Genomic DNA, 26,210 nt, shown 5'->3' with positions numbered 1-26,210 from the left:
TGCCAAAAAAACAGTTTTCAGTGACAAGAAACTTGTGTTAGTTAATGTTGCCCGACACCCCTAGAAAATAACTGCCACTTAAGAGTGTCCTTGATGAATGGTAGGCAAAATTCTAAACGGCCCCAAGATCCCCTCCCACTATTGTACACACCCTGTATAATATCCATTACTTTGAGTGTGAGCAGGACCACGAATAGGATGGGTATTACTCCCATGATTAGGTTATATTGCATGACAAAGGTGAAGGGATTTTGCACTTGTAATTAAGTTACCAAACCCATTTGGGAGATTGTTTTGGATGGGCCTGACTTAAAATAGGTTTGAGGGCCAGCCAGTGGCTCAGGCGGTTGGAGCTCTGTGCTCCTAACTCCGAAGGCTGAGGGTTCAATTCCCACATGGGCCAGTGGGCTCTCAACCACAGGGTTGCCAGTTCAACTCCTCGAGTCCTGCAAGGGATGGTGGGCTCTGGCCCCTGCAACTAAGATTGAACACGGCACCTTGAGCTGAGCTGCTACTGAGCTCCCAGATGGCTCAGTTGGTTGGAGCGCATCCTCTCAACCACAAGATTGCCAGTTCGATTCCTCGACTCCCGCAAGGGATGGTGGGCAGCGCCCCCTGCAACTAGCAATGGCAACTGGACCTGGAGCTCAGCTGTGCCCTCCACAACTAAGATTGAAAGGATAACAACTTTGCTTGGAAAAAAGTCCTGGAAGTACACATTGTTTCCCAATAAAATCCTGTTCCCCTTCCCCAATTAAAAAAAAAAAGGGTTGAGACCTTCCCTGAGCTCAGACCCTAGAAGCAACCTTTAGTTTTTGTTTCCCACCCTCCCCATCTCTTTCCTGCTGCTCTTGGAGACGCAAACAGCCATTAGTTCCACAACTGCAAGGAATGTACTCTGCCAACAACTACGTAACCTTGGTAGAGAACCCAACCCCAGATGAGACCCCAGACCTTGTCGACACCTTGATTGCAGCTGCATGAGAACCTGAACGGGTAACTCAGCTTAGCTCTTCCTGAACTCCCCACCAAAGGAAACTGTGAGATAATGAATGTGTGTTGTCTTAACTCACTAAGTTTGGGATCATTTGTTATGCAGCAATAAAAAACTAACAAAACGAAAAAGAGTAATTAATTTCATTGAAATTCAACTATTGAGTACACACCTTTTACTATTCTGTGTTATGAAACAAAAGTATGCTTAAAGCATTTCTGTTGCACTCCAAAGTATTACAGTTGATTCAAAAGAGCATCTGTGTGACTGTTTCAGTTCTGAGTTGTATGAGCTATTACTTGTCATGTAAGACCACCTATACTGGAAAAAAATGAATGATGAGCAAACTATGGTTGTGGCAGCTTGAATATTTCACTGATGTTCTCTCTGAAAAATGAATGAAATCAGGCTGTCACTTAAAACCACTGGCAGTATTTGTTGTCATGGCTAAGATTTCAAACAAAAATTAGAATTTAAAAAAGTCTATAACTACCGCTGTGAGCTTAACAGCTTCTGAATACTTAAAGACTCTTTCTCATGAGAGGGGTGGTAATATTAACAAATGTGAATTTTGGGTACTGCATAATGAAATGGGGCATTATTTGAAAGTTCAAAAGACCTCGGGGCACCAATATTTTTCCAAATGACAAATGTACGATATACAAAATCACGAATGGGTAAAAGTTCCATTGAAAGTGCTTCTGAAGCACCTAATTCCTAGCCAGCTTCTACACCATACTGCTGCCTAAGTTGCCCCAATTCAATGGGGTTTGACTCTTTGACCTCAATAAATACTGAGAGAAGGGGTTGGGGATGACATTGGAACAAAAGACTGTATTATCTTTCCCTTCTCCATACTATCTTCTATACCTTGAAACCCTGACAACTAGACAACCTTTCCCAAACTCCCAGGAAAAGAACATTGGAAAATGGGGCTCCCTGCGCCTAGCACTGCAAGGAGCAGGCTTCCTTGAATCAGGAAAGGCAGCTGAGGGAAGAAACAAATCATTTGCTTCCAAAGCAGGAAGCCATATTTGGGCAGTTTGTTAAAGTTTTTCCATATCTTCCACCTGTACCACCTTACAGCTCTGTTTTGCTGTATATGTTCCTTAAAATAAAGATAATTTCTTTTCAAAAAAAGTGCAATAGAGTCCTATAGGGTTTAATGAAATCAAGTATGGAAATTTCATTGATACAGTTTCACATTCCACACTGCACTTAACCTGCAATTAAACAACCACCGATTGAGCTTTTAGTGTCTTATCAAATAATGTTCACAATGACCAGAAAAGTCCATTAAAATGTTCCTTCCTTTCCCAGCTGCATATCTATATGGGGCCAGACTTCCTTGATAGACTTCAACCATTAACACACGTCACAACACCTGAATCCAGAAGCAGATGTCAGAGTCTATCTAGCTCTTCCACTAACATAGCGTAGAAATTTGCAAAAATATACAAAAACAGCTTCTCCCTAAACTCTGTTTTTCTTTTCCCAAGCAGTCATTTCTCATAAAAATATGCTATTATGTTAACATGCATGCGTTTATTGTTCATTTTTATTTAATAAATCTTATTTTTTTCAGTTTTAAGTTCAAAGATGAAAGTTTTGATAGATGTGACCCACACAGCTCAAAACCCTTGAGATCCTCAATAATTTGGGAGAACCCTGAGACAAAAAAGTTTGAGAATGACTGTTTTATTATTTTTTTATTTTTTTTAAATTTTTTTCGCAAGAGAATGACTGTTTTAGGTTCTCCTGTGTGTTGGATGTCCCCAGCTCTGCCAGGCCAGGAGTGGCTCTGTTGTAGTTAATGAGCTACAACCCAACCAGGGAGCCACAGAGGTGGCCTGTGCTTTCAAAACAGCTACAACTTACCTCCTCCTCCAGTATTCGGTTTCCTGTAGCCACCATCTCGATCATTTTGATCATCCAAGGCATCAGCCAAGTCAAAATCATTTGCTTCATAAAAGAGAAAGTCAAATGGTTCAACTACAGGTAGTGCACTTGGATACAAGATCCCAAAAAAGCAAAGCAACAACATCCATGAGCCCAGTTTGTCAGTGCAATCAATGGGTTAAGGCAAAACAAATAACAAAAAAACTTAAATTGGATGCAGCAAGTTACTGTTTTCTGCCTTTGCAGTATATTACCAATTTTGAATTAATGTACACTCCTATATATATATATTTGGCTTAGGCCAGCAGCCAGACCACAGTATACTCACTGATTATAGATACTAACCCAAGATTCAAAGCCAGCTGCAGAGAGTCCAGAACCTGGACAATCAAGAGGGAGGCTGCGTGGTCACACACACACAAAGCCCTTTGAGGGTACAAGTGTGAAGACACGAGGGCAAATCAGAAAGCAATAGTAACTCTCTCTGGGGTCAAGACTGTCTCTTCAGAGGAAAGGTAGCTCCTCTTCAAGGAGCATGGTACCCTGTTTCCCTGAAAATAAGACCTAGCTGGACCATCAGCTCTAATGCGTCATTTGGAGCAAAAATTAATATAAGACCCGGTCTAAAATATAAGACTAAAATATAAGACCAGGTCTTATCTAACATAAGACCGGGTCTTATATTAGTTTTTGCTCCAAAAGACGCATTAGAGCTGATGGTCCGGCTAGGTCTTGTTTTCAGGGAAACAAGGTAGCATGCTCCTAAATACTAGAAACAAGTTGCCAGATGGGAGCAGTGAGTTCATCCCCTACCCCAAGGCTAAGTTTTTATTTCCATCAGTGAAGATGTCCGCATAGTAAAATGGACCATCGGGACAAAGGTTAAAACAACTCCAGAAAGAGGCGCAAAGAAGCATTGAGTTCCAAAATCCTTCACTGAAAGATGACACTGAAAAATAAATGCCATTCCAAAATGCTCCTTCTGTCTAAAGAAATGTTTGATGGGTTTCATAACACCTAAACAATGACATCTTCCCTGATTTTTGAATGTGAAATGGTTGAAACGGGAGAAAATCCAAATGCATGTTTCTCCGAAAATTTTCTCAAGCAGGACTTAAAAAAAAAAAAAAGAAAAAACCACAGAAGTCACAGTGATTGGCCAGCTACATACTCTATTAAGTTAAACCCAGTGTTCTGGTAAATGTCTTGGCTGGCATTGCCAACACAGGGCTTAAAACTGTGGGTAGCTCAACTGGACACTCTACTACCCCAGAGGGAGCTCCATGGGTCTTTCCTCATTGTCCTCCTCAGAGCAGTGTATTACCTGCAGGCTTTGCCGGAGCTCTGGTCGTTCCTGGCTTCTTGGTTGTGGTGGTGACACGGTCCCATCTCTCTAAAAGGGGAAGGGGGACAATAAGGGGAGCATGTTTAGTAACAAAATAAAGCGGCCACTTCATGGCTCAGGGAAGTCACATTATGAGTAGGGTACCCTTGTGTTGGTCCCTGAGGCCCCTCTAAGGCCTCTGAAGAATCACTTAGAGAAGGATGACAAAGAGGTGTAGGAAGAAGGTTTAAATGAGATGAGTTCTGCTCACGTTTCTTCAGAGGGTGGGTGGTAAAGTGGATGTGGTCCTACGTGTGCCCAGGTGATTACTGGAGCTGGGACTTCAGCCCAGATCTGCTGGAGATGACCACATGGTTCAGTGAGTTCCAGAGCCTAAGAATGACCCTTAGGAGCTTCAAGCCTTGGTTTTCACCACTGTCAAACCGGCAGCATAACCATAGACACTACTGTCCATGGATGGATGGAGGTTATGCTCCCAGTAGAGAATGGGAGTGTCTTATAAACTGAAAGTGATTATAATACCAAGAAAATATTTTATATCAGTGTGGTAACTACACTAACTATTCAGTCTGTGGGCTCAACCTTATTCCTTTAAAATCATCCTTCTTCCACATCAATTACATGGAACGGCGTGCACAAGTTTTCCAACAGTTTGTTTTTTTAAAACATGAAGACTATGCTATACGTGTTACTACAATTGGAGGTATTAGAAGGAAAGAAAATTTAAGTAATGGGGAAGGCAGAGTTGAAACAGGTTGCAATTAATACACAGCAATCACTTAATAACTATTGACTACTCAGAGAAAAACTAAAAATAGAAATTAATTGAAAATAAAAGAATTGATACAGCTATAGTATGCAAATGGCAACCTAAGAGAGCTGGGGTACAAATAAAACAGAAACAGATTCATAGATACAAAGAAGAAACTAATTGTTGCGAGAGGGGAGGGGAGTTAGGAGCTGGCTGAAGAAGGTGAAGAGATTAAAAAATACAAATTGGAATAGATTTCTGGTCAAGCTGGGAGAGTAAGTGAATGCTGTGCTCACCTCCTCTCAGGACCACATCAACTACTACTGAACTACAGAACAATCGTCACTGAAAATCACCTGAAGTCTAGCTGAACCAAAGCCCTACAACTACGGACATACAGAAGAAGAGACCTCAAAACTGGTAGAACGGGCAGAGACATGAAACAGGCTGGTCCCACTCTCCATTAAAAATCAGGAGAAATATCTCAGCTGTGGAGGTAACCCCTGGAGCAGCAAGGGGTCCCAGCCCCATACCAGGCTCCCCGGCCCAGATTTCAGTGCCGAGGAGAGACTCTCCAACTTCTGCTTGTGAAAACCAGAGGAGTTTGTGGCTGAGTGAGACAGAGGGTTGCTGGGGTCCCAGGAGCTCCTCTTAATTTGACCACGTATGGATTTACTCACTGAAGGACTCAGTCACTCTGAGCTCCAGCACTTGGGCGGCGACTCAAAATGTGCCAGGGACATACAGGGAAGAACTGACTTGCCTGACTTCAGTGCAAAGGCTGGAGGGCCAGCTTTTTCCCAAACGGAGAAGCTGGCGGAAGCCACTGTTTCTTTGTTGAGCCCGCCCCCGCATGCAGGAAGATGCCACATCTGAGTATCCATCACACTAGATACCACCTTTCATCTGCCCCCGCCCAAGTGATTCCTAGAGACCCCAACCCACCCATCTTTGAAGCACAGCCATACAATGTCTATCCATACAATGAGCATAAAAAGGAATGAAGCACTGATCCATGCTACCGGTACACATAGATGTACTTCCAAAACCTTATGCTATGTGAAAGAAACCAGAGACAAAAGGTCACATTCTGATACTGTTTACATGAAATATCCAGAATAAATAAATCAATTGATACAGAAAGTATACTGGTGATTGTCTAGGGCTAGGGGGAGGGGGAACTGACGAAGAACTAACTGCTTAATGGAAAAGGGATTTTACTTTAGTGAGGGAGATGTTTTGGAACTAGATAGAGGCGACAGCTGCACAACATTATGAATGTCTTAAAATTCTACTGAATTGTTCACTTTAAAATGGCTAATTGTACTTTATGTGAATTTCACTTCAGTACATTTTTTTTTACAAAGAGGAAGGGGTGGGAAAGGAGACCATCACCACAACTGCATGTGCATTCCACCACAATTCAATTTTAGTAAAAAGTATACATATATGGAAGTTGCAAATATGGAAAGTCTTTCCCTTGGAACGATTGTGTTTACTTACTCTTTGGTAAGGCTTTGGGTACACCTAATGCACACCTCAATATGAAGACCACACCAGTGGACGGATTTTCTGGCAAGAAAACCACACGTGATAACCTTTCGTCATTATATATATTTCTTTAATCCAGGTCATCAGTCTAGAGATGATTTTATGTCTATAATTTTCATTTGACTTTGTAGCTATAAAATGAAGAAGGAGAGTTTACCTGTCCAAATGAGGCCCTCTATGTATACCTATATTATGGTGATGTGTATAGGTAGGCAAGAGAAATTACGTTACTGAAGCCAGTATTTGAGCAACTTTCAGAAGAGCAATTGCTACTTACATAATAATATTAACTTAAAATCTGACTTAAAATATGACTCAAACAGCTCTTGTGTAAAAAAATATTTGTTTTTCCAGCCTAAAAAAACTCTACTGACCATAGATGCAAGGGTTTCCTTTCACACTCTCAATTCTGTTTGATTGACCTACAGGCCTATACTTATGCCAGTACCACCGTCTTGATCATTATAGCTTTCGGGAGTTCTGCCCTACTACGCAGTTTCCAAAGTCTGGTTTTGCTGCAGATCTGCAGGCGCCATTTCAAGAGAGGACACTCCTTCCAGGCATGTGGAAGCAGTCGCTCTGGCAGAACCTGAACCTGCGATGATGTAGGCCATGAGCTTGGATTTGTGCACTTTTATTTATTTATTTATTTATTTATTTATTTATTTATATTAGTTTCAGGTGCACAAGACAAAGTAGTACTTAGACATTTATCATTTATATCCCTCACACTGTGTGGACCCTCCTCCCCCCCGATTTGTGCACTTTTCAAAAAACATTCAGAATATGAATTTATGGTCAATTTTCCATGTATATGAGTATACGTATACAGTTCCTTAGCAAAATATAATATTATATACACAATTTTATAGTCCACTTTTTTCTCAAATATTATTTTATAATTGATTTTTTTATTAGTTTCAGGTGTACAAAACAATGCAATAGTTAGACATTTATGCCCCTCACAAAGTCATAAATCCCCTCCCCCAATCTACTACCCCTCTGACATCGTGTATATAGTTGTTACAGTTCCATTGACTCTATTCCCTATGCTGTACTCCACATCCTGTGACCACATATATATTAAATTATAGTTGACATTTAATATTATTAAGCTCCAGCTTCAGGTGTATAGTGCAGTGGTCAGGCATCCACACCGTCCCTGAAGTGGTCTCCTTAATAAGACAAGTGCCCATCTGACACCCTACAAAATCTTTACAACATTATTGATTATATTCCCCAAACTATCTTTCATAGCCTTGTGGCAATATTGTGGCTACCGATTGTGCTTTCTAATCCCCTCACCTTCCATTTGTTCACTTTTTAAGATACTATTAACTACAAATTTTCTTTTCATTAGCCTTTAAATGGGATTTATCATCATCCATAATTGAGATGAGGAAAGTCTAGCTCCTTATCAAGGAATTAGAATAGTAGCTCAACTTTAGCAAAGCAGTGAGCTCCTAAAATAAAGAAACCTATTTCTGTAAAGCCTTTCTCAAAATGACAAACTTTAGGATTCCTTGCTGCTCAGCACACTCTGCCAGCAATATGGCACTCCTACCAGGAGTGATGCTGTATTTTTTGGATTTATTTATTTATTTTTATTAGTTTCAGGTATACAGAGCAATATGACACATTTACACCCCTCACAAAGTGATAACCCCCCCCCAATCTATTACCACTCTGACATCACATATAGTTGTTACAATCCCATTGACTCCAGTGGACACTTTGGTCACTGTTGCTCAAGCAGTAATTCACCGTCATCAGAAGTGTCCGGACGCTGATGGTAACCACTTTGAGCACCTCTTGTCATTGCAGAAGTCACACGGGACTTGTATTCATCTTTTGTTATCGGTATGTATTGAGTCTTACAGTTTTAATAGTTTCTTCCTATCTTAAAATGTGTACATATTTTTTGGCACTATATATATATATATGTAATTAATTATAGTTGACATTCAATATTATTCAACTTCAGCTTCAGGTGGACAGCACAGTGGTCAGGCACCTATACAGTTCATGAAGTGGTCTCCCTAATAAGTCCAGTGCCCATATGGCACCCCACATAATCTTCACAACATTGTTGATTCTTTATAATATGTGCTTCAACAAAACAGTAAATAGAACTAGTCAGGTTCCCTGGGGTGTGGCTTAATGATAGCACCTATGGCATTCCGAGAAAATGGGGACACTAGCGAGAAGCTTCATTTGGCAAGATCAGAAGTGTGTTCCCCTGTGAGATGATTACACATAGAGTAAAAGGAGAAGACGGAGGTGGGGAGTAGAAGAGAAAAGACATGGAGAGACAGAGGGAAGGAGAGAGTGAAAGGAGAGAGGGAGGAGCAAAATTCTGAGAACAACATGGATAAACCTTGAAAATATTATGCTAAGTGAAAGAAGCCAAACAAAGTGCACATATTCTGCCGCCATTGATAGGAAATGACCAGAATAGGGAAATCCACAGAGACAATAAGATCAGTGGGTGCCAGGGGCTGGGGGGACAGGAAGAATCAGGGGATGAGGGATTGATAAGTAAATGACAGTGTTTCTTTCTGAGGTGACAGAAATGTTCTAAAATTCACTGTAATGATGGCTCCACAATCTTGTGAATATACTAACGAGCACTGAATTGTATAAATGACTCAGTTCTATGGTATGTGAATTACATCTCAATAAAGCTGTTTTTAAAAATACTCTAGGAGCTTCCTCTTGCACTTAGAATCAAGTGTCACCACACATTATGAGACCCTATATGATCCAGCCCCTGCCAACTCGTCTTGTCTCCAACATTCTCCACACTTCTAGCCACACAGGCCACCTTGCAGGCCCTAGAGCCAACCCAGTTCTTTTCTGCCACAGGGCTCTTATACCTAATCTCTTAGCCTTGAAAGGTCTTTCCCTTGCATGTCGCCTTTCATCACAGAGGACTTTATCACTTTATCTCAAGTGGTCGCCCCTTCCCATATCCTTGGGCTTCCCCTGCCCCATCACCGTGTTGTAGTTTCTCCAGAGTACTCATTAATATCTGAAATCATTTTACATACTATCCGTGTCCTTCCAGAGAAAACGACTTCACGAATTCAGTGACTTAGTCCACATGGTATGCCCAGCACCTGGAATAGTGTGGCAGCAAGAAGGCACTCAATAAATATTGTTGAATGGATGAATGAAGGTCATTTACAATACCCTGACCCAGGTGGTTCAGGGATTCTCTAAACAAGAAATGTTCAATATACAAAGAACATTCTCTACCAGAAAAATAAATGAGCCAAGGAGAGATGGACAGGCCTATCTGTTTGAAACTTCAGTTGCATGAAATGTATGCTGAAATAGAAAAACAAGGATGATCGGGTAATATGGTCTTGAAGGATGTCATTCAACCAAAGACACCATGTGCTGGTAGTCCTATGGGTCCCAGACACACTGCCTGATGGGTGTTGATAAATAAGATCAGATGATCAAGCACCTGACTGAAAAGGTGACGTACGTGTAAATAGTTAAAGTCCTCCATCAGGAAATTAACAAAGTTACTCACTGGGGGTCTGTTTTTACTTTAAAAATTTGTTTTGTTTGGCTTGTGGTCATGTTTATTTTTGGAGATGTGAAACGATTTCATTAAAACCATCACTGCTAATAAATTAAGTGTATTTGTTTCCCTAGCAATCTAAAAGGCCACCTGCTGTATAGGACTGTGTGCGTGCTCAGCAAAGACCCTAAGACCTTGTCTCACATCATACACAAAAATGAACTTCTAAGAGATTTATAGTTTTAGGTATATGATCCATTTTGAATCAGTTTTTGTAAAAGGTACAAGGCACAGGTCCAACTTCATTCTTTTGCATGTGGCTATCCAGTTGTGCCATCATCATTTATTAAAGAGACTATTCCTCCCCCCCCCCCCCGTCAAATGGTCTTGGCACCTTTGTCAAAAGTCAACTGGCCATAGATACAAGGGTTTATTTATAGCCTCTCAATTCTATCCCACTGAGCTCCATACCAATCTTTATACCAGTACCACATCATCTTGATTACTGCAGATTTGTAGCAAGTTCTGGCATGACATTGAAAAGTGTGAGTCCTCTTTTACTTCTTTTGCAAGAGTTTTTGGGTTGTTCTGGGTCCCTTGAATTTCCATATGAATTTTAGGATCAGTTAGTCCATTTCTGCAAAATTCCAGCTGAGATTTTGACAGGAATCGCATTTAGTCTGTTGATCAATTTAAATAAGTGATCATTCCTCATGTATGTTTGACTTCTACACTAGAGAACCAGTCCTGCCAATCAGACCAGTTCACGAACAACAATGACCGGGCCAGCCCGGTGGCTCAGGTGGTTGGAGCTCCGTGCTCCTAACTCCGAAGGCTGCAGGTTCATTCCCACATGGGCCAGTGGGCTCTCAACCACAAGGTTGCCAGTTTGACTCCCACATGGGATATCGGGCTGTGCCCCCTGCAACTAAGATGGAACACGGCACCTTGAGCTGAGCTGCAGCTGAGCTCCCGGATGGCTCAGTTGGTTGGAGTGTGTCCTCTCAACCACAAGGTTGCCAGTTCGATTCCTCGACTCCCGCAAGGGATGGTGGGCAGCGCCCCCTGCAACTAAGATTGAACACGGCACCTTGAGCTGGGCTGCCGCTGAGCTCCCGGATGGCTCAGTTGGTTGGAGCACGTCCTCTCAACCACAAGGTTGCTGGTTCGACTCCCGCAAGGGATGGTGGGCTGCATCCCCTGCAACTAGAAACGGCAACTGGACCTGGAGCTGAGCTGTGCCCCCCACAACTAAGACTGAAAGGACAACAACTTGACTTGGAAAAAAGTCCTGGAAGTACACACTGTTCCCCAATAAATTCTTGTTCCCCTTCCCCCAATAAAATCTTAAAAAAAATAAAGAACAATAATGACCTAACGTTTACTGAGCACTCACCTTGTATCAAGTCCTGTGCTGAGTGCTTCACATGGGCCTGCTCCCCTAATCCTTACAATCATCCTAGGAGGTAGGGCTTATTATTAGCCTCATGTAACAGATGAGGAAACTGAGGAGAAGTCAGGTGACTCAACTAACATGATAGTTATTAGTGGCAGAGGCAGTGTTCAGACAAAGGAAGTCTGGCTCCAAAGCTCCTGCCTTTCTCAATCCAGAATATACAAAGGGATCCCATAAAGCCATAAAAAAGAAAAAGAAGAAAAATAGAGAAAGAATATGAACTGACAATTCACCAAAGAAGAAAATGCAAATAGCCAATAAATATATGAAGTGGTGCTCCATCTTAGTATAATAAGGGAAATGTAAAATAAGCAATAAGATATGTTGCCCATCGTATTTATAAAATGTTTTTGATTGATAAAATCTGGTGGTGGTATGGGTCTGGCATAAAACGTACTCTTAGAACAGCATTGTAGGAGTATATAATGGTACATTCATTTTGGAAATAATTTCACAGCATCTATTAAAATATAAAATACACAAACCCTTTTGCCTCATAGTTTCATTGTACTTGGGCACAAAGGACAATGGATTGTGCAAGGATTGTGCACTGAAGCCCTATTTTTAATTGCAAAACGGAAACAAACCACATGTCTTTCAATAAGGAAATAGCATCATCGGCGCTGGGCTAAACCACACCACTGGAATGTCAGCTCCATGAAGCACAGGTCTGAGATAGCCAATTCCGAATTCCCAGAATCCGTGAATGTGACTTTATTTGGAGAAAGGGTCTTTATAGATGTAATTAAGGATCTTGAAACCACTCAGGATTATTCAGGTGGGTTCTAAATTCAAAAAAAAAAAAAGTGCCCTTAGAAGAGGAAAAGACAAACACACACAAAAGAGAAGGCCATGTGAAGATGGAGGCAAGTGAAGTGTTACAGAGGCCAGCTAAGAAACGCAAAGGACTGCCGGGACCACCAGAAGCTGCAAGAGGCAAGACCCTCCCTCCCCTCAGGCCTTCAGTGGGAGCGCAGTCCTGCCGATACCTTGATTTGGGAAATCTGGCCCTCAGAACTGTAAGAGAATGAATTTTTGTGGTTTTAAGCCACCCAGTTTGTGGTATTTTGTTACAGCAGCCCTGGGAAACTAATACAGATATATTCACTCAGATCCTTCATACATATTAAACATGAAAAACAAAAACTTGTGAAATAATACACACATAACTAAATGAGAAAGCCCTATACATGTTATATAAAACAAAACCCCCACCACACTATGTTTACAGATGCATATAACAGCACAGAAAACTAATCAGCAGTTCCTTCTTGGGATGCGAGTGGATGTTAGTAGGATGGGGGAGGAACAAGGGAAATCTCAGCTTTACTTTCAAAGCAGTCATACTTTTTTTTAATGATTTTTTTTCCAAAAAGTTTAAAGAGAAACCAATGACAAAGCTTAGCATTACATGTAGAGATTACATATAGACATCATTTTAAGGAAAGCCATTATTTAAAAAATCTAAAAAGGGAAACCAATCCCTTATTCACCTCAAAGTATCCCTTTCTGAGCAAAGGAAAGACAGTTGTTGGAAGCCTCTGCTGGCATGTTACACCAGTACGGGCTATGACTTGAGCGGGAGAAAATGCTGTATCAGTTATAACACACTGGTATTGTCCACCAAGGTAACAAATGATTTTAAACATTTGGATAGTCTTTTCTATAATGCAGTTCACAATAACCGTATTTTATCTGATCAGGTGAAATACAGGCCACCTGCTGTTTTCCTTGAGTATATATTCCGAGTGGGTGGGGCATATTAATCCTCTCATTTACTTTTAATATTTAATTTACTACTCACGCTTTACTGAGGTAGTTTCTTTCAATGCATCCCCCAGATAGAGATCATCAGAGTCCCCGGATCCTAAAAATTAAAAACAAGATTTTTAAATTTATCTTTGCATGAAACAAAATAATATTGACATACTCTCTTGTAGTGATCATTTCCCTTTAGACAGTATCTTGAAGGTAACAGCACAAAAGGAAATCAGTTGAAGTCACTCAAAGATATAGAGTTGATATCCTTCTGCAAACAATTTATGCCCACCAACAAAACAAAATATATCCTTCAGTCCACTAGAAGTCTGAAGGCTCAACTGTATGGAACACAAAGTACAATCTTACAAAAATCTTTCTCCATAGTATGCGTGACCTTTGCAACAGGGAATATCAGAGCCCAAAGCTCCACTGACAATGGGCTAAGTTCTTTCACCCCATCTCAGCTCTCATAAAGGCTGCTCTGCATTTTGTCCATTCAGAGTACCTTCCCCTCAACCCCAGCACCCACACCTAGACTAGTAGCTCTGACTGATTACACATCACTGAAAAGGCTCTGGGGAAAAGCTTTTCATAAGGGAATCTGTCCTCAGAAGTGGAGCCATCTGCCCAACCCTTCTCGCGATGGAATTTGATAGCTATCATTCCCTGTAGATGGGCATGTAGTTTCCCACAGGGGTATACACATTACCAAGTCTCAAGCAAACAACTATGCATGTGCACTGGAATTGAACAAATAAGTAAATGAATCATGGATTGTAGAAGCCAGGTTTCTCACTGTTGGAGAGGGAGGTTACAGGTAAGAGAAGGCTCTTAGAATGATCCATGTGCAATGGATTAGAGTTGGAGACCTCAGTATGAATCATGTCTATATACATACATACACACAGACACATACACACAGACACACACACACGCTGTGTGTGTGCGTATAATCTTACAAAAATGGTGTGTGTGTATATACACACATACATACACAGATATGGTTACCTACAGAAATATTTATAGACGTGTATATACATGGGTTAGTATGCAGACATATAGTCCCTTGCTCTGTCAGCTGAGAGGGTCTAGAAACAATAAAAACCCAGTAGTAATGAGCACACGTAGCACCCAGATCTTGGTTTATAAATACTATTGTCCAATAAAAGGAATCATAGCTCCTTGGAGAAATGGCTGATTCTAGGATTAGGCACAGGAAATATATAAGATGAGCTTGAAGCATTTTATAGTGCCAGGAAGTACTTTTTAAAATATTGACATTGATGTGTATATGTCAAAGGGGCACAGGACTAACTGAAATAGTTCCCAAGGGCTAGAGTTTGAACAATGTAAGCAACAAAATAAAGTAGTACTGGATAATAACCCAAAGTATAAAATAAATATCAATGAGTCCATGTTGACACAAATGAATAATTGAACAAATACATAAAAGGGAGAGAAGAATTCAAAATAATTTAAATAGGTATTTCTCCCTCAAGGAGGTGAAGCACAGCTCCCCACTCCATAAGTTTTGACTTCCTTCCAAAGGTTATAGCATGAGAAGGTGAAGAGTTGGAGAGGGTGGATAAACCTGCGAACCACTACATTGCCCCAGCAATCAAGGTTAGCATCAACAGTGATAAGTAACATTGTCAGTATATACCCTCGATTCGATGCGAAGGGTTCTATACATGTGTGGCCTTCCTCTCAAAAACCCATAACCCCAGTATAATCATGAGAAAAACATCAGACACATTCCAACGGAGTGCCATCCAGAAAACATCTGACCAGTATGCCTCAAAACTGTCAAGGTCAAAAACAAAGAAAGTCTAAGAAACCGGCACAGCCTGAAGAGCCTAAGGAGCTACAGTGATGGAAAGTCATACGGTACCTTGGATTGGATCCTGGAACAGAGAAAGGACTTCAGATAAAAGCTAAGGAAATCTGAATAGAGTATGGCTTTCGTTTTTAACAGTATATCAATATTGGTTCACTAAATGTAAGTAAGTTCTGGGGATCTAATGTACAGTATGGTGACTATAGTTAACAATACTGTATTATATACCTGAAAATTTCTAAGAGGGTAGATCTTAAATGTTCTCAACACACACACACACACACACACAAATGGTAATTATGTGAGTTGGCGGAGGTATTAACTAATCTTATTATCATCATTTCACAGTGCAAACGTGTATCAAATCATCATACTGTAAAATTACACAATTACATCACATTAAATTTATACCATGTTGTATGTCAATTATATATCAATAAGGCTACAAAAAAGGAGATAAAGAAAAATAAAGATATGAACCATCTGAGTCAGAGTTAGTATACTCTTTATCAGAATGTTTCTAAAGTTATACACATAAACAACCCCTGACCAAGAGGAAAAAAGGGTGGAAGACCTTAACAGACACCTCACCAAAGAAGATACACAGATGGCAAAAAAGCATAGAAAAACATGTTCCACATCATATGTCATCGGGGAAATGCAAATTAAAAGAAGATACCACTACACATCTATGAGAGTGGCCAAAATCTGGAACGCAGACAGCACCAAGTGCTGACAAGGATGTGGAACCAAAGGAAATCTCATTCACTACTGATGGGAATGCAAAACGGTACAGCCACTTTGGAAAAGAGTTTGGTGGTTTCTAACAAAAGTAAGCATATTTCCATACAAGCCAGCAATCACACTCCTTGCTATTTACACAAAGGTGTTGAAAACTTATGTCCACATACAAACCTGCACGTGAATGGTTACAGCAGTTTTATTCATCATTTCCAAAACTTGAAAGCAACCAAGATATCCTTCAGTAGGTGATGGCTAAACTATGGTAATCCACAGAACAGAATATTCTTCAGTGCTAAAAAGAAATGAGCTATCAAGCCATGAAAAGACATAGAGGAAACTTCAATGCCTATTACTAAGTGAAAGAAATTGTAAAAGTGACCTACTGTTTGGTTCCTACTATATAACATGCTGGAAAGACAAAATTATGGAAACAGTAAAAAGATGAGTGGTTGCCAGGGTCCGTGGGGGAGGGGTGTCTAGGTGGAGCCCAGAGGAGTTTTAGGGTGGTGAAACTATGCTGTATGATACTCCAGCGGTAGAAACGTTATAAAAAACCTTATAAATTTGTCCAAAACCATAGAATGAACAACCCCAAGTGTGAACCCTAATGGAAACTACAGACTTTGGGTGACAATGACATATCAATATAGGTTAACCAATTATAAGTAATGCACCACGGTGGGGGGGCCAGTGTCAATAATAACGGAGACTGCTCATGTCTGGGGGCAGAAGGTATATGAGAAAACTGTACCTTTAGCTCAGTATTGCTGTACACCTAACACTGCTATACAAAATAAAGTCTATTTTTAAAAAAGAATGGCAAAAGCCTATATACTGACATGGGAAAGGTCTCCAAGATATAGTATTAAATAAAGAAAGAAAGGTGCAGACAAGTATTTTTTTCCATTTGTGTGTGTATCTATAAGTAAATCCATAATAATTTCCTGGAAGCTTACACATGAAAACTGGTAACAGTGGCTGTTTAGAGAATGAGAATAGGGGTCAGGGAGAAGGAGCATTTTACCATTAATTTAAATCCTTCTGTGCCTTTTTTGTTTTTAATAATGTATATGTTTTCTTTTGTGATGATGATGATGATGATGATGATAATTTAAAAGTTCTGTATCAACCCCTCCAAAATTATAAGCCAATCACCCTACTGGGTATTCCTTCAAAACTCTATCCTGCCTTTCTCACCCTAGAATTTGAAGAATAGGTTCTTCCAAATAACATCTTGCACAAGTAATGTTTTTAGCCTCAGCCATTCCACTGTTTGCTGATCTATTCTGTTATTATATATCATCATGTAAAGAGGTAAGAACAATAGAACAATTTTGCAGTATTTATTAATCCCTTGTTGACCTTGGGTTCAATAGATCTAAACCATCTGTGGACAAAACCATTCATATGTCCTGAGCTATTAAGTCCAGTAAAGAGTCTTTATGGCAAGCATAGCTGCTAAAAATCAAGATGGAAACACATTCTCATGAGAGATACCACAGCTCAAATGGTCTGAAATAGAGTTGTATTCCACACCTGTTCTATGCAATCTGTAACTAAACAACTCAGTTTGGGTTTAGGCAGACAACAATCCTCGGCATTAACAACACTGACTCCCCCTCTGGCACCAGGCACACATTAGAAAGCAGCCGACTCATCAAACTCCATGTGTATCTGGGGGAGGGGGCAGTGTTCAAAGTTACCTTATTCCACTGCAGAGGGTCACAAAGAATTTCTTTTAATGGAAAAAGCACGTAGTGAGCTGGTCACACCTGTTGGAAAACATCCTTTCACAGAGCAGAACTTCGGAAATGTTATACATGGTCTTGTGGGTGTCCTTGAGTAGTAAGGATATCACTAGTTCTACCCACAGACACCTCATCAGCCTGTGTTTGTCCTGAAATGGAGTTTGTCCGTTTGGAAGGGAACATAAACTTGACCTCATATGGCAACCTAATCCACTGTGACTGGCTTCTAAAGCGAGGGGTGCATTTTTATGGGGGCTGTAAAACAAGGCACAGCAGGCCATTGTTGGACAATTCCACATTCCACCACACACTGGCTGGGACTCAGCACCTGCCAAAGTCTTGACTGAAATGTCTGATCCATGAGAGATTCCAGGTGATGTGCCCCTTGTTTAGATCTGATGAATGACTCACTTTCTCCTCTGCTCTCCCACCCGTTCCACTTAGTTCATCCTCAAAGCTTGTCTATTCCAGTTAGGTGTTTATGTTTGACCTCCCTCTAGGCCTGCCCTGTCCAACATGGTCATCCATAGCCACATGTGGCTGTTTAAATTAAAACGAATGAAAATTCAATCAACTATTGTCAATTCAGTGCCTTAGTCACACTAACCACATTCCAAGTGCTCCAAAGAGCTACTGTGTTTAACAGAGCAGCAGGGAAACACTTCCATCTTCACAGAAAGCCCCATAGGCCAGTGCCGCTCTAGACCCTGAGCTGCTTGAAGCAGGGACCAGGACTTGGTCATCTCCATGCCAACGCCAAACACAGGCCTGGCAGCACGGAGGTCCTCCCTAAAGGTATTCATAGTGACTGTCCAAACTCTTGTCTTCATGCTGCGAGAGTACGTCCAATGTGTTCCCACTGAATTACCAGTACATGGTATCTGATATTTGTCACTTTGTGACAAAACCATTTGGGTTTCATGCCAAGAGCAAGCTCATCTCTGCAGAAGATTGTGTCTACATGTCTGCCCCCTACTGCTGGATAAACAATTGCAGAGGCAGCCCAGTCCCCTAGCTGCTGAAGATTTCAGAGGCAGCGTCATAACTCAGCCAGGGAAATAGGGGCCTCTCAAGTGTGCAGTTGTATCTATCCCCCGGCCCTCCAAGGATGGTTTCTTGTCTGCCTTTTTTTCCCCTTAGTACATATAAGCAGCTTTCAGGTTTTTTTTGGAAAGGGTTTAGCACAAATCCTAAATGAATCAATCAATACTCACCTAAACTGCTTTTGTTTTCAAAAGTTTAACTCTTGACCCTTCTCGGTGGATGAATAAGAACGCAAGTGACACCTGAGACTGGTAAATCATAGATGCGTTGTCGCAGGATTTTCTCTTTGTCTATCTGAATAGAGCTTCTAAAAACACCTATGTCATACCTAAGTTTGTTCAAGAAAGCCAGAACACCTCGCATCTGCCTGGCAGCAGGGCTAGCACCTGCGTCTACACCACAACTCCAAAGGAATGGAACTACGAGGTGTGATCAGAGAACACGATGAATGTTTAAATAAAAATGTATTACAGTAAAAGACACGTTGCCATTAATCCCCCTCAAATACCTGCCCCCTCGCTTCGAACACACTTTTCCCATCATTCTTGCCACATTCTGAGGCAGTTCTGGAAGTCCTCTTTTGTGAGTGCCTTTAGTTGCACTGTCGTGGCTGCCTCAATGTCCTGAATTGATTCAAAATGTTTTCCTTTCATTACTTTGGGGAAGAGCCAGAAGTCACACGGTGCCAGATCCGCGGAATAAGGTGGATGAGGACACACTAATGTTTTTATTTGACAGAAATTGCCATATGCCAGAAGCTATGTGTGACACAAAGTGTTGCCATAATGGAGGATGAAGTAAAGACACTCACGAAAGAGGACTTCCAGAACTGCTTCAGAAAGTGGCGAGAACGATGGGATAAGTGTGTTTGAAGCGTGGGGGAGTGTTTTAAGGCGGATTCATGGCAATGTGTATTTTACTGTAATAATATTTTTTTATTTAAACATTTACCGTATCTTTTAATCATACCTCATATTTATCAAAAAGGAAACCAACTTGGTCAACAGTGAGATGGTTAAATGCAGGGAGGACCCACTAGAAGATGGGCCAGAATAAAATTCAGACCTGAGGGGTCAATCATGACCAAGTAACTAGGACTGTGGCATAAGCCCCTGATCACTTGGGATCAGAGAATAAGACTAAACTCATCCCCAATAGATTGAGCCTACTGATGATAGCGGGGCAGGGACACAGCTTGATTTAATCTGAAATGAGCCATGGAATAAAGATGCTGTACCTTAATATGATAAAAATCTCACCTGATGGGCCTGCTTACAAAAGCCATGTGTTTCCCCTGCCCTCTAGCAGGGGCCATTAGGGCATCGGTAACAAAAGGAAAACCTGCAAGTCGGAAAAATAACTTCGTACCTCCATGCTGCAGGAATTCCCTGTCTGCCATTGAAACATTCCTGAACACCGCTTGTGGGAAATCTCTTCAACAAACTCACTGGCATGCATGGTCAATTTTACAAATGTCTCTGGTGCAAATAATTTCTCTCCCTTAACACAAACAAGTTGGTCTTGCTTTCCCACCAAAAACGCTAAATTATGCTAGTCCCCAATTTCCCTGAATTTTCACCCTGTTTTAAATTACCTCTTGTTGCCTCAATCTAGATTTGAACACATTCGTCTTGATAAATTTATGCTTTTACACCTCAGAGCATGCTGAGTAATTAATATCCTCTGGGTTAGCTAAGCACTGCAGCATTGCAAGGGAACATGAAAATGGCTTTCCTCTTATTCTGATTACTAAATAGAGTTAGCTATTGCCACCTGAGCTCCCACTAGTTTCATGAATAAATTTAAAGCACTCCCAGGGAAGCTAGTCATGATGCAGAGGCAGCAAGGAGTTCACCATAAGCCAGGGATCAGCATTTCCAGACCAAAACAGCCACTACTATCATCACATTTGCAGTGTCCAATCCAGGCAGTTGATTTTAAGTATTCACAGGGCACACCTCATTCCAGTTACCTGCTATTTAAAGGAAAACTTGGTAAACGACAGAAGGATTTAGATGCAGGTGCCATGGCTAAAAGTATTTTTACCTATTTAGAGGAAGCATCTACATGTCCTATGTACATGGCAAGTAGCTTGATTTTAAAGGTGGATTTTTTTTTTTTTTTTTTTTTACAAATTTACACCTCACTTACCAAAAGGACAAGATCATTCTTCCTTTATACACAGAAAGGTACATATCTATAATGGCTGTTCAGAGGAAATCCCAAAGGTGCTTTACCTTTTCCACGGAAGTCAGAGCTGAGAGACAGGGAACTCCTTAGCAGAAGAGAAATGGAGTGGGTGCCAGGGGTTGGGGATATGAAAAGTGACTGCGAATAAGTACAGAGTTTGTTTTGGGGGTGATAGAAACATTCTAGAGTTAGATAGGAGTGATGGGCGCAAGACCTAGTGAGTATACAAAGAACCACTGAATTGCAGGCTTTAAAATGGTGAATTTTGTGTTACATGAATTATATCTCAATAAAACGCAGTAGTTGTCTCTAGGTACTGACCTTAGCATTCAGCTCTTTAAGGGAGTAAGTACCCTGGGCCCTCAGTGATAAGATGACTGATTAGGTAGGAACCTGCAGGCCCCAGCACCTAATCATTTGGTAGCAGAAAGAGAAATCACCCTGGAGCCAGAAGATATGATGTTTCATCACAGTTCTGTCACTCACTGATGGGGGTCACAGAGCATTCACTTGGCCTCATAGGAGTGCCCTGTCCCCCATACGTAAAATGAAGGTATCATATCTCAATTTCATCATTGAGAAATTAGTCTCAACCCCCCAACAGGATAAGGTGGATAACATGATGGAAATAAAGGCACTGTGGACAAAAAGAAAAAGTGCCATCATGATATGCCAGCAGGCTTGGGGTCTCATGAGAGCCCTAGGACAAGAGGCACACTGCTATCAGGGCCACAGTTTCTCAGAAGTAGCGCAAGATACTAAGTTCCTTGCTGAACGTGACACTGCTGGTGTGACATCAAAAACTGGAGCCCGAGGCTTCTCAACTCTGGTCCAAAGCTATTACAAGACCACACAGGAGGATTTCAGTACTGGTGACCAGCTGTGGAGCCAAACAGCCTGAGTGCAGGTCCCAGCTCGGCCAGTCAATAGTAGACACACCTTGGGCAAGAGCCTTGACAGCTCTGTGCCTCAGTTTCCTCATCTGTAAAATGGAGATAACAGCAGACTTCACTGCAGTGGGTTAATCTGAGGACTAAATTGGTCAGAATATATGAAGGGATTAGCATAGTATCCGACACACAGTAATCTCTCAAATATTAGCTATTATTATTGTATTTGGTATTAAGTAGAATTTACTAGATCTATTAGTAAGTAGAAAGCCTTCAATAAATATGTATAGAAAATAGCTGATATTAATAGAATTATTAAAATGTTCAAAAGCTTAGTACATGTAAAAAGGACAAAGCCACACTCTGATCTGAACTCACCTAGTGCTGATGAACCTTTAGATCCTACTGATGTAACATCAGCCTGGGAAATCAAGGCACAAGAATGTTACAAGGCCATCCCAAAACACTTCTGATGCCACAGGCTCTTGACAAATAATCAATGCACATGACATTTCCTTCTTCTGTGGCCAACATAAAAACACAACAGTATCTGTATAATTTAAGTGAGGTGGAAAGCTGTCTCTGGTTGATGTTGCCTAGAAAAAAATTTTCCAAATCAGAGCCGAGCTGAGCTGAAGAGTACCTCAGAGATCATCTAGTCCAACCTATTCATTTTAGAACTAAAGAGAATCCATTAAATGGTTGACTTTGCGGGGGAGGGGGTTGTTTCAAGTTGGGTAAACAAAAACAGGAGAATCTCATCATAAGACAGCTCATTATACAGTACAGATGTGTTTTGATGGGGCCTGGATTGCATCATGGGCCCTCAAAGAGCCAGCCTAGACAGAGAGCCTGATTTACCCAATCAACTTCAAAGGCAAAAAAAAAAAAGCAATCATGTCACAAGGTCCAGCATTAGTTAGGGGCTTGCCCATCCATGTTCATGAGTAGGCTTGGAGGTAGAATCTGAGTCTACACTCAATGAGCTCATCAAGATTGTGGCCTTACCATCGGGCAAGGCCAATGCAAAGGGAGAAAGGTGCTGCCATCCCAAGGGAGCACCTGTATGTTCCCAACCCAGACCTTTCTCCCAAAATCCAACACTGCAGGTCATGTTACCCAGGGGAAATTTCCACAAATCCTCCAAAGAAAAGTGCCCAAACTGACCTCTGGCTTCCCTCATCCTCCCAATCTGGCTTCCTTCTTTTGCATAGCAGAGTTCAAGTGCATGCATTACCACCTACCTAGGCACCAAGTCAGAAGCATGGCTGTTATTCTTGATGCTTTCTCCTTCATTTGTGATCCATCCATGACCAAATTTTATCTATTTTACCACCAAAATGTTTCTCATTTTCATCACATCACCTCCACTTCTGTGGTTAACTCTCAATTTCTCATCTCAGTTATAACAAAAGCCCTCTAAACTGCCCTCCTCAGCTTGAGTCTTTCTTCTATTCTGCGGCCAGAAAAAATGTGATACATTGAAAATCTAGTTGGGTCATCCTTGTTACTCAAAAACTATAAATTTCTCTCCATTGCCTGAATAATCAAGTCAAAACTCCTTGCGTATCATTTAAAACCCAACCATTCTCTGCACTTTTATATCTCCGTTCCCATTGCTGTCTCTAACCAAACCCCTTTCTTTTCCTGTAGAGGTCGTCAACATCCTCAGAGGCACTTCCACCATGGAGCCCATCTGATACCTGCCCCTTTCACCAAGTAAAATTTATCATGTTGGTCATTCTTCATCTTTCACTCAAATTGTATCAGATATGTCTAAGCCTGTAAACCTCACAGTTGACTGAAAACTCTGAAGAAATGAACTGTGCCTTGATCTTTTCTGCATGCCCCCACATACCATAAGGCCTTATCTTATCATAGTGCTTAGTTCACTGCCTCAAATTAACTACTCTTTTAGCAAATGGAAACCTAATACCATCTATGTCCAGGAAACTAACACAACTTACTCTTTAAACTAGTGAACAGATCTTCTACCAAGGAAAACCCATAATGTTCTCCTCTAAGCACTGAAGTTTTGAGAAATAACTTTATAACAAGTGAGTGCCTGCAAGTTAGAAAGACAATGAACCTAGAGACCTCAAACCTCAATTCTGAAGTGCTTCTAGTAATTCATCTATTCCTAGTATTAAGTCTGGATCAAACTACAACATTTTAGATCAACCAGAAAACAGAAGCCACTTTCAGGGAAGATTTCCCCAATTGGTGGCCTAGAAAATGTGGAAAGTCCTCTTACCAAAGAGTCCTCTTGCCATAGGGCAAGTGAGAAGAATAGAGAAAAAGGCCCGTGAAGAGAAATGTCTATACAGACTCTTTGCCCACTTTTTAATTGGGTTGTCTTTCTATTGTTGAGTTGTAAGGGTTCCTTATATAATTTGGATACACGTCTCTTATCAGATACATGATTTGCAAATGCCCCCACGCATTGTGTGGTTTGTCTTTTCATTTTCTGGATGGTTTCTTTTGAAGCACAAAAGTTCATTATGAAGTCCAATTTACCTTTTTTTTTCTTTTATTAGTTGTGCTTTTGGTGCCGTATCTAAAAATGCTTTGCCTAACCAAGGTGATAAAGATTTACTCCAATGTTTTCTTCTAAGAGTTTTCTAGTTTCAGTTTTTACATTTAAAATCTATTATCCATTTTGAGTTACTTTGTGTATGGTGTGAGATAGGGGTCCATTTTCATTTTTTTTTTTTTGACATGTGGAAATCCAATTGTCCCTGAACTATTTGTTGAAAAGACTGTTCTTTCCCCCATTAAATTTTCTTGGCACTTTTGTCAAAATTCGACTGACAATAAATGTCAGGGTTGATTTCCTGATTCTCAATTCTATTCCATTGATTTATATGATTGTCCTTGTGCCAGTAACAACCAGTCTTGAACTCTGCTGTGTTGTAATAAGTTTTGAAATAAGGGAATGTGAGTCCACCAACTTTATTCTTGTTTTTCAAAACTGTTTGGCTATTCTGGGTTCCCATGAATTTCCATATGAATTTTAGGATCAGCTTGTCAATTTCTGCAAAAGAGGCAGCTGGAATCGCCTTAAATCTGTAGATCAATTTGGGAAGTATTATCCCATCTATTTTTAAACATACTCAAGTCTCTCCCATTTTAAACTAAAAAAACTTCTTTTTGACTGTATATCCCCATCCCGACACTGCCTTCTCTCTCTTCTTCTTCATAACCAAACTTATCAAATGGCTGTCTATACTCGATGCCTCCACTCCCTCCCCTTCCAATCACTCGTTGATGCCTCACAACCACCTCACACTCAGCATTTCCAAAACCAAATGCCTGCACGTGCCCCACCCCACCAACCTAAACCCTTTCCTGGGCTTCTCATCTGTTTTACTGAATTACACAGCCATCCACCCCACTATCCAAGCCAGCAACCTGAACATCAATCATCCTGGACATCTCTCCCATACTCCATAGCCACACTATGGAGCACTATCAATTCTACCTCCACAACATGCCCTTGGTCCACCCACTTATCCACATCTCCACTGCAACCATCATCTCTTGCTGGGACAACCACAAGAGCCATCCACCTGGTCCTTCATCTTCTCCCCACCACAACCCATTTGCCAAACTGTAGGCAGGGAGACACCTCTTTTCTTGTTTAAATAAACATCATAGCACATGGTTTTTCTGCTCAAAGACCTCCTCACTATACTAAATATAAAGTCCATATGCCCAACTATGACCTTCAAGGCTCAGCCTGACCTGGTCCCTTCCTACCTCTCTGTGTAGGTCCTTCTTGTACTATGCTTCTCACTGTTATGTAACATTTTTAATTTGTTTTCAAGTAACGTATGTCCAGTCTGGAAATCTTATAAAATGTGAAAAAGAAATAAAATATTACCAAGTTATTATAACATAGATGAAATCTTGAGGACACTATGCTAAATTAAATAAGCCAATCACAAAAGGACAAATACTATATGATTCCACTTACGTGAGGTCCCTAGGGTAATCAAATTCATAAAGACAGAAAGTAAAATTGTGGTTTCCAGGGGCTGGAGGAAGAGGGATGATGGGGAGTTAGTGTTTAATGGGTACAGAATTTCGGTTTTGCAAGATGAAAAACTTGTGGAGACTAGTTGCACAACAATGTGAATATGCTTAGCATTACAGTTGTGGTTTCTTAACAGCAAACTTCACAAGACAAAGTCAACTTTCTCAGGGCTTATTAACTGGGCAGAACCTGAAATGTAAGCTAATGAACCATCCCTTAGAATGCAGCAAACTCATCTCCTATGTGTAATTCAGAGGTTCTCAGCCAGAGGGCTAGGCCGACCAAGCTTAGGCACCTCTTCCCTCTCAGAATCACCTGAGTTGGGGACCCTGGCAGGTGCTTTTGAAAGTTATTCATTGGAAGAGTCAGGTTGTTGGAAACTTTTTTGTATTGACCCCAAAACTGGCCCTGATCCTCTGGCACTACAAAGAA

At 40.9% G+C, this 26,210-nt stretch overlaps 1 protein-coding gene across 2 annotated transcripts in view; it reads right to left on the bottom strand.

The window, feature by feature from the left end:
* Positions 1 to 26,210, bottom strand: part of CD99L2 (CD99 molecule like 2) — an 87,954-nt gene that overhangs the window by 27,377 nt on the left and 34,367 nt on the right. For both annotated transcript variants that reach the window (XM_081041979.1, XM_081041980.1), the window contains exons 2-4: positions 13,333 to 13,395; positions 4,218 to 4,286; positions 2,873 to 2,956 (exon numbers count right to left, since the gene is read on the bottom strand). In XM_081041979.1, the coding sequence (XP_080898105.1) occupies positions 2,873 to 2,956; positions 4,218 to 4,286; positions 13,333 to 13,395 (216 nt within the window). The remainder of the gene's footprint in view (positions 1 to 2,872; positions 2,957 to 4,217; positions 4,287 to 13,332; positions 13,396 to 26,210) is intronic.

This window comes from Rhinolophus hipposideros, assembly GCF_964194185.1.
Source record: "Rhinolophus hipposideros genome assembly, chromosome: X".
In the NCBI taxonomy this organism is placed as follows: Eukaryota; Metazoa; Chordata; class Mammalia; order Chiroptera; family Rhinolophidae; genus Rhinolophus; species Rhinolophus hipposideros.
Note: the sequence above shows the minus strand (reverse complement) of the source record. Positions and strands in the feature narration are given on the sequence as shown.